This window comes from Corylus avellana, chromosome 4, assembly GCF_965113065.1.
Source record: "Corylus avellana chromosome 4, dhCorAvel1.hap1.2, whole genome shotgun sequence".
Classification (NCBI taxonomy): domain Eukaryota; kingdom Viridiplantae; phylum Streptophyta; class Magnoliopsida; order Fagales; family Betulaceae; genus Corylus; species Corylus avellana.
In genome coordinates this window covers 16459510-16473362 of record NC_142493.1, presented here as the reverse complement: position 1 = coordinate 16473362, position 13853 = coordinate 16459510, and the positions used below count along the sequence as shown (strand labels likewise).

The following is a 13853-nucleotide window of genomic DNA, read 5'->3' as shown; positions in this document are numbered from 1 at the left end:
GCGCTCAAGCGCTGAACCTGAATACTTACTCTTAGTCCAAAACTTCTAGCTTTTCCCAATTTTGTCCTTTAAGCCTAATACTTCCATAATTGCTTCCTTTCCCTTAAAAACCCATAAAAAGACATAAAACATAAAAAGGAAGTAAAATTGCACAAACTAACAAAACTAATAAATTAACAAATATAAATTAAGGAGCTAAAATAATATTTTAGCTCTTATCACACCCCCCGAACTAACATATTGCTAGTCCCTTAGCAATACGAAACTAAAAACAAAATGAAAAATATAAAAGAAAAAGATAAATCCATCTTTCGTGGGATGTACGATTGCATTTAGCGTATGTAACAAGCCTTTTAAACCCCTAGGCATTCCCTAGAGGAAGAGTGAAGTTTCGTGAGGGTTTTTCAGGAAAGTTACCCACAAACATTATGCAAAGTTCATGTTATCCAAAAATTAAAGTATCACACAAAATTAATCTTTTCATTCATTAGCAAGCTTAAAAAGATAAACTCCATCTTGTAAATGAATTGGAATTTTAAAGTCTAATTATTTACAAAAGATAGGCTAAGGCATCACAAGTTCAAAATAGTGTAAAGTGAACTAGCACATAAATATGAAGCTTCCAATTATTTTCAATGTGCAATGTCTCAATATCTCAAAGTTCACTGAAATCCTCATCAGAATGAATAACTATGGCATAACTTTTTTTTTTTTTTTTGTAAGGCTGTGCAATGTTTGGTTCTCTTAAGCTTTCTAATTGACCCATGTAACGAGTGTTAAGTCAATGACTCTCAAACCATGTGGTTTTAGGGCACTAGATGTAAAGACACCCTTAAGGAGTTACTAACTCGAGTAAAAAACGGCTACGAAACCAAACTAACCATGACATTTAACCAAATCAAAATTCTTCACCTTTTGACGTGAACAGTCATTGCTTAATGAAGCAAGAGATCCAATTACTTAGTGAAAAATCAATCAGTGATCAAATTTTTATTTTTTTATTTTTATGAGGAATTATGCCAAAGTATCCGACTAATAAGTCATCCAGTTTCACCCAAGACATTGAAACATACACATCAGACTCTCATGTCATACCCCACATACTATGTGCTAATGTGTTTGTGTCAAATCCGATCAAATAGGTGAATTATTAGATGCCTAAAGTAAGTAACCAAATTGAAAAACTATATCAACAGATCATGTGTCAGGGTTTGAGTGATCAAAAACCCATAAATTCAAATGTTAGGGTTTGAGTGATCAAAATGGATCAAATGAGTGAGTGGGTCTTGTTCCTAAGTCATCATAGAGGGGTTTTGGATACAACCCATGCATCAATTGCATGGTGAGATTGAGAAATCACAAGGATTTTGGATTTAGGGAAAAAGCCCCAAGTCCGAACGGGTAAGATTTTACGAGAAAAAGATGCACAAATGCAAGCACAACTACCCTATATCATGACCCTAGTTCACAACTAGCCAGCTAAATGCAAGAATTGCAAGAAAATTGAAAATTCTAATCCAAAACCCTAAAGTTGCGAAAATTTGAAAAAAGCTTTGAAATCTTCATATCTTGTTTTAATCTTTGTAAAAGGGTAGAAACCTTTGAAATCCTTGGAAGACTTGGCCGAAAATGTGATTGGGAGTGTTTGGTTTGAGAGAAAATTGAAATGAATAGGGTTTTAGGGTATGTTCGGCAGTTTTTGAAGAAGATGAGTTGAAGAATTAGGGTTTCTGGGCATACGTTGGTCACAGGAGCGTATGTACGGCTAATTTTTTTTTTTGACAAAATGGCTAAGTCGGTTTTGGTATGCAAACAAAACCCAAGGTATGAGTGAAAATTCATTTTCTTTCAAAATCCCTTTTTTTTTTTTTTTTTTTTTGAAAAGACACGGATACAAAACGAGCTTCTAAACATGGTACATAATCCAATTACCTAGTGCCCTACTCAATCAAAAGCTACCCGGCTCTTAGGTCTACCACTCTCCGTCGGATTCTTCTGACGGGTCTTCTTTATCCTTGACTAGTGCCTCATAATCCTTATCAATGCTGGCGAGGAAAGCGGCTTTCTGTCGGTCAGATCCTTTTCGCAATGCTCCTGCCTTCAGTAGTCGGATCTCTTCTAGATTCATCTGAGCATACTCGTCCGCAATTTCAATCAGTAGTGCATGCATCTCCATTTTCTTTTTTGTGCTAAGGTAGGGGTTGTATTTCCCAAGAATAGGTGGGAAATCTCGTTCAGCTGACACGTTGCATCGTTTCCACTTTGCTGTAGCCGGGCCATCCTTCAAATCTGCTTGGGCTCCTTCCTCTTGAATCTTCTTCCGTGATGGGGACTTCGGCCTTCGAAAGGGTCGAGTGGAAACCTTGGGCATGGCGTGACAAGGCTTGTAAAATTACTAATAGATCAAAATTCAATACTGATCATCTCAAATTCAATGGTGATTTAAGACACATAACACTTAAGAGGACTCTAGTCTTTTTGATATCATTAACTCTTTGTTATGTATAATAAACAACCGTTTCCCTGTATTTGAGCGGGGCCTATCCTTATAATCCACTTTAAACTATTGTTAAGCTCAACATGTGTTTGATTTTTCTTTGCAAGCTCAACCTGTTCCCAAGTTCGGGCCAAGCTTGAACACCTATATAAATTTCTCAAACCGATCAAGTCTGAAAATTTCAAACTCGGCTTAATTACAGTCCTACGTAATGTTGTTTCTGCGCCATAAAAATTCACTTTAAACTAATAGATCAAAATTCAATAATGCATTTCAAATTTAATGGTGATTTTAAATGCCACCTCACACTTAGGAGGACTCTAATTTTTTTTATATCATTAACTCTTTGTTATGTATAATAAACAACGGTTTCCCTATATTACAGCGGGGGCCTATCCTTATAGTCTACTTTAAACTATTGTTAAGCTCAACATGGGGTTGTTTGATTTTTCTTTGCAAGCTCAACCCGTTCCCAAGTTCGGGCCGAGCTTGAACACCTATATAAATTTTCAAACTGATCAAGTCCGAAAATTTCAAACTCGGCTTAATTACAGTCCTGCGTAATGTTGTTTCTGCGCCATAAAAATTCACTTTAAACTAATAGATCAAAATTCAATAATGATCATTTCAAATTTAATGGTGATTTTAAAAGCTACTTCACACTTAGGATGACTCTAGTCTTTCTTATATCATTAACTCTTTGTTATGTATAATAAACAACTGTTTCCCTGTATTTGAGCAGGGGCCTATCCTTATAGTCTACTTTAAACTATTGTTAAGCTCAACATGGGGTTGTTTGATTTTTCTTTGCAAGCTCAACCCGTTCCCAAGTTCAGGCCGAGCTTGAACACCTATATAAATTTTCAAACTGATCAAGTCCGAAAATTTCAAACTCGGCTTAATTACAGTCCTGCGTAATGTTGTTTCTGCGCCATAAAAATTCACTTTAAACTAATAGATCAAAATTCAATAATGATCATTTCAAATTTAATGGTGATTTTAAAAGCTACTTCACACTTAAGATGACTCTAGTCTTTCTTATATCATTAACTCTTTGTTATGTATAATAAACAACCGTTTCCCTGTATTTGAGCGGGGCCTATCCTTATAATCCACTTTAAACTATTGTTAAGCTCAACATGTGTTTGATTTTTCTTTGCAAGCTCAACCTGTTCCCAAGTTCGGGCCAAGCTTGAACACCTATATAAATTTTCAAACCGATCAAGTCCAAAAATTTCAAACTCGGCTTAATTACAGTCCTGCGTAATTTTTTTTCTACGCCATAAAAATTCACTTTAAACTAATAGATCAAAATTGAATAATGGTCATTTCAAATTTAATGGTGATTTTAAAATCCACCTCACACTTAGGAGGACTCTAGTCTTTCTTATATCAGTAACTCTTTGTTATGTATAATAAACAACTGTTTCCCAGTATTTGAGCGGGGGCCTATCCTTATAATCTACTTTAAACTATTGTTAAGCTCAACATGGGGTTGTTTGATTTTTCTTTGCAAGCTCAACCCGTTCCCAAGTTCTGGCCGAGCTTGAACACCTATATAAATTTTCAAACCGATCAAGTCCGAAAATTTCAAACTTGGCTCAATTACAACCCTGTGTAATGTTGTTTCTGCGCAAAAAAAAAGAAAGATAAAGAACAATCCAGCCAAATTTTATGATGGTTTGTCATTATTATAGGCTCAAAAATAAATATTTTGCTTGAAGTAACATGGGTGACCACTCGAAATCTCACTATCCTATTGGGAGACGTTGTTATTGACTAGAAAAATGGTGGAATCTTGTCTTCATTTTCATTACAACTACAAGGAAACAAATATTGTTATGCAATATATTAAAAAATATGTGAGAGATAGAGAGGGGTGAGAGTCCGATTGATAATGATATCTATAATTCTAAAGAAAAAAAAGTGTATAAAACAACACCTACCGTTGATTTGATTCCGTTGATGCCTATCAAATCCAAAACAAATGTATACCGATTCAGCGTAACATTGTTTAATGTGGAAATGTTTCCCAATTGCCGTTTTTAAATACCAAGATACACGTTTCAAACTATACTGTAGAGTACGCTGACATGTATGGTTAGAGGCTAAGGGCTAAAACCTATTGTTCATTAAAAAAAAAAAAAAAAAAACACCCAAACTAACATCCGTTTGTAATAGTCTCATAATGTTCAAAATGTACTAAATTAGCTCATCAAACTACCAAAATATATAAAAAAAGCCACTTATTTTTTATATTCCTATAATACCCCTATTCTTTTATTTATTTTTTATTTTTTAAAAAAAAAACAAGCAATTTTTTGAAAAGAAAAAGAAAAACTAATGGACAAATAAATACAAAAAAGAAAAGTTATTGAAATAAATAAATAATTAGTCACTATAGTTGACCTAAATTACAAATCACTTCATGTCATATGAAAGTAAAACCAAAGGTTTATGAGATATTAAAAAAAAAAAAAACAATTTAGTCCTTGGCGTCAAATTCCATTAAGAAATGTGACGGAATTCTATTAAATGTGATGTTAACGCCAATAAAAATGGCGACAGATGTCTTTCTTAATATATATATATATATATATATATATATATATATATATATATATATATATTAAACAATTAAAAAAAAAAAGGAAAGCCGCCCCTTTCCTTTTTTTTTTCTTTTTTAAAATTTTTTTTTTTCAAAAAAAAAAATCAATTTTGATTTTTTGAATTTTTAGTTTTTAAAAGAATAAGGGTATTATTGGAATATGAACAAATATCTGGCCTTTTTGACACACTTTGGTAGTTTGATGGGCTACTTTAGCACATTTTGAACATCATTAGACTCTTTAAAAAACAACTGTTAGTTTGTGAGACTTTTTTAATATTTTTTCCAAAAAAACAAATAAAATAGAAAGTTCACAAAGACTCTTTGAACTTTCATGCGTTTTGAAAAGACTTTTTAAAGTTTAAAAACTATCAATTTTACTCTTTAAACTTTTAATTTGATACAATGTAGCCCTCTATTAGGGTTTTGCGTTAAACATACTTTAAAATGGATGAAATATCCTTTATACCCCTGAAACTTTTATAAATTTTGAAAATTTACCCTTAATTTCACATCAAAAATTTAAAAAGAAAACCAAGAGTTGAGGGTATTTTCGTAATTTTTTATAGCCTCTCAAATCCTAATGGAGGGGTAGATTGCATCAAATTAGAAGCTCGATGAGTGAAATTGAGAGTTTTTGAAATTTGAAGGGATCTTCTCAGAATGAGTAAAAGTTCAGGAGGCCTTTGTATTTTTTTATTATTTTATTATTTTATTATTTTTTTTTTTTAAAAAAAGAAACTTCACTTAAGATCACTAAATTACAACAGATTTTGAGAAGACCTCCCAAATTTCAAAACTAATTTCACCTCCTAAACTTTCAATTTGATGCAATGTATCCCCCCTCCATTAGATTGTAAATGTTAAAAATGATCAAATGACTTTTTTATACCCCTTACTTTTTTATAAATTTTCAAATTTTTCCTTAATTTCAAATTAAAAAGTAAAAAAAAAAAAATCATAAGGTAATTTGGTCTTTTTAGTTATTTTCGTTTGGGGTTAACAGCTAAATCTGACAGAGCGGGTCAATTGAATCAAATAGAGAATTCAAATGATCATATTGAGAGTTTCTGAAATTTGTGGTGTCTTCTCAAAATGAGTGATAGTTCATGGGTCTAAAATGATATAATCCACGTTAGCCAATCTGCCGATTTGGCATTAATATGTGGCATTCGGGACATATGTCACAATTTTAATCGTGCTAAGGTGTAGTTCCGTTAAATTTTTAGACGGATGATGTACGGAAGTATTATGTGAGTTTTTTAAATACTCACAGGTACCACTTGAGACATTTTTTGAAACCGAGTGGTCTATTTAATTTTGGACATAATCACAAATACCAAAATTGCATTTAACCAAAAAAGAAATGTAAAACCTTTGAAGCCTAGGTTCGGATAGAGATGATAGTATTGGAAGGTCATCATATATTTTTGAATCATATCCATTAGACGACAGAATTAGAAGAGGGGTTGTTATATCTTGGGTTGTATTTAATAAAAGGGATTGTTTTACACCAACTTGTGCCGGCGAATGCGGACCCACACGCCAAGTTGCAGCTACCCAATAAATCCTGTGGCCCATGCTTCAATTTCTTACCAAATATCTCCAAGTTTTAATTTATAAACTACTACTGTCTTATAATTTTTTACATTATTTATGGCTGCAAATTTTTATTTAAAATATTCAAATTGCCCTTAAATCGCCCTTTATCAATTTTTTTTTTTTTTATTTAAAAATTTGTTGCATTGATTTTTTCTTTTTCTTTTTTTTTCTTTCTTTTTTTTTTTTTTAAAAAAAAAAAAAAAAAAACTGTAAAAGTCTATGAGGTTTAACCATTTATTAAAGCCATCCCTTTTTATAACAAAAAAAAAAAAAAAAAAAAAAGAAGGAAAAAGCTAGAAAAAAAAATGTAAATGAAAAAAGAAAAAAGAAAATAAGAAAATGAAGGTTGCGAGTGGCTAAACTGCCATCAACTTGGCTGTTAGAGGTGGCCGAACCACTTTCATTGATCAAAGGTTAGATTGGGGGTAGCCAAACTACCTCCAAAGCACTAAGACGATTTAGTTACCCTTCCAAAGGTCAGGACGGAGGTTGTTGAATCATCACCCAAGGCCGCAGCCACCTCTAACTTTGTGGTATTTTTTTTTTGTCTTCTTTCTCTTTCTTTTGTGTGTGTGTGTGTGTTTTTTTTTTTAAAAAAATGTTGAACAAGTTATATTCATCATAAAAAACCTAATGATAGATCTTTTTTATTACCGACGCTTCATCGAGGGTTTCTTGAAGCTATCGGAACCACTTACTACGTTGACTAGGAAGAACGCTCGATATGTTTGGATGGACGAATGTGAGGTGAGTTTTCAAGAGCTAAAGAAGCGCTTGATAACTGCTCCTATGTTGGCATTACCTACGAGATTTTGCAATTTCGTAGTGTATAGCGACGCCTCTAAGAAGGGATTAAGGTGCGTGCTTATGTAAAACGGCAACGTTATTGCCTACACTTCATGCCAACTTAAGACTTACGAGTAGAATTACCCTACACGCGACTTGGAGTTGGCAACGGTCGTGTTTGCCTTGAAGATCTGGAGGCACTACTTGTATGGAAAGAAATGCGAGATCTACACGGACCACAAAAGCTTGAAGTACTTCTTTACTCAGAAGGAGCTTAACATGAGGTAGAGAGTGGTTGGAACTGATCAAGGATTTTGATTGTGAGATCAATTATCATCCTAGAAAGGCTAACGTAGTAGCAGACGTGTTGAGCAGGAAATCAATGGTGGAGCTTGCTGCCCTTGGAATTTTCCAACCTTAGTTGATCAAGGAATTCGCATGGGACTAGAAGTAGTAGGCGAAGGTGTGCCTGCACATTTGGCTAACCTAATGGTTCAGCTTGAGCTACTTGCAAGGATTAAAGCCACTCAGTTGGAGGACCCTGAGTGTGCCAAGATCAAGTAATTGCTAGGAGAAGGGAAGGCTGAGGAATTCAGCCTTAAGGACAATGGGTCCCTCACCCATTTCAAGCAAGTATGTGTACCAGAAGGTGGAGGGCTAAGGAAGGAGATAATGAGCGAGGCTCATCGTACGCTGTATACTGTACATCCTAGTGGTATGAAGATGTATAAGGATGTGAAGGAGTCATATTGGTGGAACAATATGAAGAGAGACATCACAAGGTTTGTGGAGCAATGTTCAACCTGCCAACAGGTGAAGGCAGAAAATCAAGGCCGGCAGGGACGTTCAAGCCATTACTTATACTGAAGTGGAAATGGGATGAGATCGCCATGGATTTTATTTTAGGGTTACCCAAGATGCCCACTAGAGAAGATTCCATTTGGGTAGTAGTTGATCGTCTCACAAAAAGTGCTCACTTCATTCCGATGAAGGTTAAGGATCCGATTGATAAGTTGGCCAGACTATATGTTCAGAATATAGTCTGATTACACGGAGTACAATCGGCGATTATATCGGACATAGACTCCCGCTTTACTTCGAGGTTTTGGCAAAGTCTGCAAAAGGAGATGGGGATTGATGAGTACCAAATATTGCATATTTGGACCCCTTAATTTGCATTTGCTAAGCCTTTAACTTTATTATTTTATGATGTTTTGGTTAGTTTTGGTGTCTTAGTGTTTTGTAGGTTGTTGAGAGAAAATTGCGGTCTTAATGTAAAAATTGCAAAGAAACGGGAAAAAGTGGAATTTTGGAAATGGGATTGAGCACATGGCACCCACACTCGAGCGCATCTCCGCTCAAGCGCACTCCCTTATATACCCAAGCAAGCAGCGCCCATGCACTGCGCCGCAGAAGAGCTGATATTTGCACGAGTTCGATCGAGCGCACCTAGCGTGCGATTGAGTGCACTTGTCTGATCTTGAAGCGCTGAAACCCTAAAATTAGCTTATAAATATCATAGTTTTCTAGGGAAACGGGGGAGAGCCGCCCAAGGGGTGCCGTTTAGTGTATTTTTGACATTTTCTTTGCATTTGTAGCCCTGAATTCATTTTTCTTTTTCAGTTTTTAGTTTTCATGAATTCACTTATCACTTCTATGATGTTTGAAGTCATGAGAGGCTAAATCCTTCAGCTAAGGTTAAGGATGAAGCCTCACAAATGAGTAGCAACAATTAATTTTCATTCATATTGATGTTTTACATTGATAAGAATCGTATTTCTTATTGTTCTATTTCTATTTCAATTAATTGTTAATCACTGTTGATTGAATGCTTGTTTTAATTGTTAAATATTGGATATCCATTGTCTTTCATTCAATGGATACATCGGATCTTTTGGTTTACTTTGGATATCCCTTATGATTTGTGCAAAGCATGGATATATTGGATGATTTGAACTAAATGAGATATCCTTAACCTTCAGCTAAGGTTAAGGATGAAGCCTCACAAATGAGTAGCAACAATTAATTTTCATTCATATTGATGTTTTACATTGATAAGAATCGTATTTCTTATTGTTCTATTTCTATTTCAATTAATTGTTAATCACTGTTGATTGAATGCTTGTTTTAATTGTTAAATATTGGATATCCATTGTCTTTCATTCAATGGATACATCGGATCTTTTGGTTTACTTTGGATATCCCTTATGATTTGTGCAAAGCATGGATATATTGGATGATTTGAACTAAATGAGATATCCTTTTTGATTTGTACAAAGAACAGATACTTTGGATGTTTTGCTACATTTGTTTTGCAAAAATAGAACATACATAAAATGTGTTCGTTTGAAACGTCGAAAAATATTGATGAATGTGAAAGTTGTTGCTATGAGTTTGTGATGGCTGATTCCAATACCTTAGTATTTTATCCATTGTTTAATTTCATTTTGTTTCAATTCATGTTTGTTTATTTTCAATTTACAAAAATCACACAAATTTGGAACTAGGTTAAAATAGGATTAGTTTAGATAGAAGTTTACTTACACGAACACAATGCCCCGTGGATTTGACCTCGCACTTGCAAAAGCTATATTGCAAACGACTCGTGCACTTGCGAGGAACATTAAAACTCACAACAGGGATGGAGTTGAATTTTAGTACCACTTTTCACCCGCAGACGGATGGTCAGTCAGAGCAGACTAAACAAATCCTTGAAGATATGTTATGAGCTTGTGTATTGGATTTCAATGGTAGTTGGCTCCAGTACCTTTCCTTGATTGCGTTCGCCTACAATAACAGCTATCTAGCGACTATTGGAATGCCACCTTATGAAGCACTGTATGGACAGAAGTGTCAATAACCCTTGTATAAGGACAACGTCGACGAGAGGCAGACGTTGGGGCCGGAATGAATTCAAGATACTCAAGACAAAGTGCTCATCATTAAGTAAAGGATGAGTGCAGCTCAAAGTCGGCAAAAGACTTATGCCGATAATAGGAGGTGACCGTTGGAATTTGAAGTCGGAGATCGTGTATTCCTTAAGATATCACCCATGAGGTGATTGATGTGATTTAGGAAGAAGGGGAAGCTTAGCCCTTGATTTATTGGACCGTTTGAAATCACCCAAAGAGTGGGGAGATTGGCATACAGAGTCGCCTTACCCTTAGACTTGGTTGGGATGCATGATGTTTTCCACGTCTCAATGCTGAGGAAGTATGTCGCTAACCCTGACATAATTGTGGAATACAGACCACTAGGAATCCAGGAGGGATTGACCTACATCGAGGAGCCAGTGAAGTTCGTAGATAGAAAGGAGCAGGTGCTACGTACCCATACGATTCCTATTGTTAAGGTATTGTGGCGTAACCATGGTGTCAAGGAAGCATCATCGGAGGCGTAGCAAGACATGCGGAGGCATCATCCGCATTTGTTTGAGTAATTGTGTATGACTCTTTTCTTCAAGATTATGCTTGAATAGTATACCTATTTCTGTTTTACATAATGAAATAGTCGACTAAGAAAGAGTTTGTTTTCCTCTACAGGATCATGGCACCTATACTAGTCGACCCAGATTGCATGTAGAACTACTCATTTTGTGAGCTGATGGATTTAAGAGTTGAGATTGATGATGACTGGTATAGCGTTGGGAACATTGAGTATGATGCGTTAGATGACTTACGACGTGACTTTTCGCAGTTGTTTGAGGACGAAGTGGTGCCAGTAAACAGATGGGAGGAGATAGCCCATTAGCCTACTGAGCACGATGTTGATGACACTACGGATGAGAGGTAACATTCTACTCCTTTGGAATGCTGTTCTTTTGGTATTCTATCTAGAAATTTCGAGGACAAAATTTTTATATGGAGGGGAGAATGTAGTGACCCAAATAATTAACTAAGCTCAGGTAGCTTAGAGGGTTAATTTGGGTCTTGGGTCACTAAGAACAGTTGGAAGGGCACTTTGGGAATTTTGGACTTTCTGACCGGACATACGTCCATCAGTACCGGATGTACGCTTCTGTCGCTAGTAGAGGACATACACGGGGGGGGGACCATCGTACGTACGCCTGCAAAAAGTACAAGGACGTACGATGTGGGACCACCAAACGCACTGTAACATCCCGATATTTCTCTTCTTTTATCTTGTAGATAAACACGAATGTTACGCTGAAATAATCTCATATAGCGGAAAAACTGTAATTATCAATACAAAAAAAATACTGTTAAAATACTTTTCTTTATACAAAAATACCCAAAGCTATGTCGTACAAGGCATTTATACAAATCTATCCGACAGTCTAAACTCTAGACAAAACTTAACCAACTTGGAATCTCTGTACATCTCAATATGAATCTCTAATCACAATTGCATAATTACCTTGATTTTCCATTCCTGCAAGCACTACAAAAAAACTGTGAAGTAGTGAGTCAATTGATTTCCGACAATATAAATCATTGTTGAATCATATATAGCAAAATGCTAGACAAGTTATAAAACCACAAAAATCCGTATTATTGGATATCAATATCATACTCAGTAAGTAAGAATACTTACAGTGGATTACATGAATGGATCATCAAAGGTAATTACTTGAAACCCGTTCTGCTGCAGTTGGTCCATACCCATAACAATCCCTTCACTGACTTTCTCTCTCTCTCTCTCTCTCTCTCTCTCTCTCGCCTAAACTCTCTTTCTTCCTCTTCAGCTCTCTGTCTTAAATTTCCCATCTCACTCTCGGTTTCTCTTGTGTTCTTTCTTTCTTGTAGCGCTTGGTCTCGCCCTTTCTCTCTCTGTTCTGAGTAAACACTCTTAGAAAGAAGAAAGACCGAGTAAAAAGCGGAAGAAGGAAGAATATATGCAAGAGATGGGAGAGGAGATGAGTGGTGAAAATTGTGAAGGAGAAGAGCTCTATTTATAGGAGAAAATCAAATACTATTCTACCGTCAATTTAAAATTATACCCTCATTTTACTATTTCACCCACCAAATACTATTCTACCCACCCTATACTATTCTACCTACCCTATACTATTCTACCCACCCTATACTATTCTACCTACCCTATACTATTCTACCTTCTTATTCAAAATTCTACCATCCTTATACCTACCATTTACTATCCTATTATTTCACCAATTACCATTCTCTAATTACCACTCTCATAAATTTCCCAAGAATTAATATCATTGCCTAATATGAATATTAATATAATCATAGCATAAATTTAATATCTCTAAAATAAGACTTTAAAAATCTGGGGTGCTACAATCTTCCCTCCTTATTAGAATTTCGTCCTCGAAATTAAAGCCCATAAATTACCACCTATCTTCAAATTGAGCAACCCAAATTAAAAACAAATCATACTTGAACCATAACTTACTCAAGTTACTATAAAAAATTTTAAATTCAATCTGTTCATAAATAAATATCATAACATATTCCATACCCAGGCGATGTGAGACTCTACAAGCACTCTTCTTGGGCACCAGTGTCACCGTTGGCAATCCTCAGGGAATTTCTTCATTCTCGGCCCTTAACTTTTGGCCCTTATACATTTCATTGTGTCTTAACTGACACCATTATAATATAACCCACTTTTGGCATCACCAACGTGTGTCCACTAGCGACCCTCATAGGCTTGTGCACACTCCCACCATCTTAGGCTGGGTAATGCTCTGATACCATTTGTAACATCCCAGGGAAAAGCGCTAGCCACATTTGCGCTATTACCCCAAAAGGACTAGTCAATTTGGAGCTTCCCTAGAATTCATTATAAAGCCCAGTTTCACCTAGTAACTAGGCAATGTGGGACTTAGCACCCATGACTATCTCTATAAACTACCCACTCAATGTGGGCTTCTTCTCATCTTCCCAATATGGCACCGGGGTGTTACACGCACGCTGCTTTTTGGAAAACCTCTGGATAGTACCTGGACGTCCGTTACTTTTCAGAATAGTTGGCAGCGCCCACTGCTTTTTTTCATCTATAAATACCCCCCTTACCTTTGACCTCTCACACCCATTTTCGCCCCCAGGCTCCCAGAAACTTTGTGAGAGTGTGTTCTTGTGAGTTTTGTGAGTTTTTGTGAAGAAGGAGATGAGGTTCTTCAAAGTTGCTTCTAGGAGGTAACCTTCTACGCTTAACTTTTCTTTCTATGTCATTAAGGCTTGATTAGACTATCTTAATTGTTGTTTTGAGTTTCTATCTAGGTTATGCTTTAATCTTGGCGGATTAGAGTTTTACCTTTATCGAACGTGTTTTCGTATGCATGGAGACCTTATTTTGAGATTGGAAGTCTTAGAAAACCTTTTGGTAACCTTAGAAATTGGTTTGGGAGTATAGGAGGATGCATGGACAAAA

General features: G+C 35.6%; 1 protein-coding gene across 1 annotated transcript; it reads left to right on the top strand.

Moving 5' to 3' along the window:
* Positions 1–7931: 7931 nt before the first annotated feature.
* Positions 7932–10893, top strand: LOC148586373 (uncharacterized). The gene is made up of 3 exons (XM_088515595.1): positions 7932–8053; positions 10248–10331; positions 10623–10893. Exons 1-3 carry the CDS (start codon positions 7932–7934, stop codon positions 10891–10893), a joined length of 477 nt encoding a protein of 158 aa, XP_088371721.1.
* The last annotated feature ends 2960 nt before the right edge of the window (positions 10894–13853 follow it).

Excerpts from the sequence above, each read along its gene's own strand:
- LOC148586373 (XM_088515595.1), top strand. The coding sequence starts at position 7,932 with ATGGGACTAGAAGTAGTAGGCGAAGGTGTGCCTGCACATTTGGCTAAC. Across the intron at positions 8,054-10,247 it reads CCTGAGTGTGCCAAGATCAA|TTGGCTCCAGTACCTTTCCT; the intron begins GTAATTGCTAGG and ends TTTCAATGGTAG. Across the intron at positions 10,332-10,622 it reads ATGCCACCTTATGAAGCACT|AGTGGGGAGATTGGCATACA; the intron begins GTATGGACAGAA and ends AATCACCCAAAG.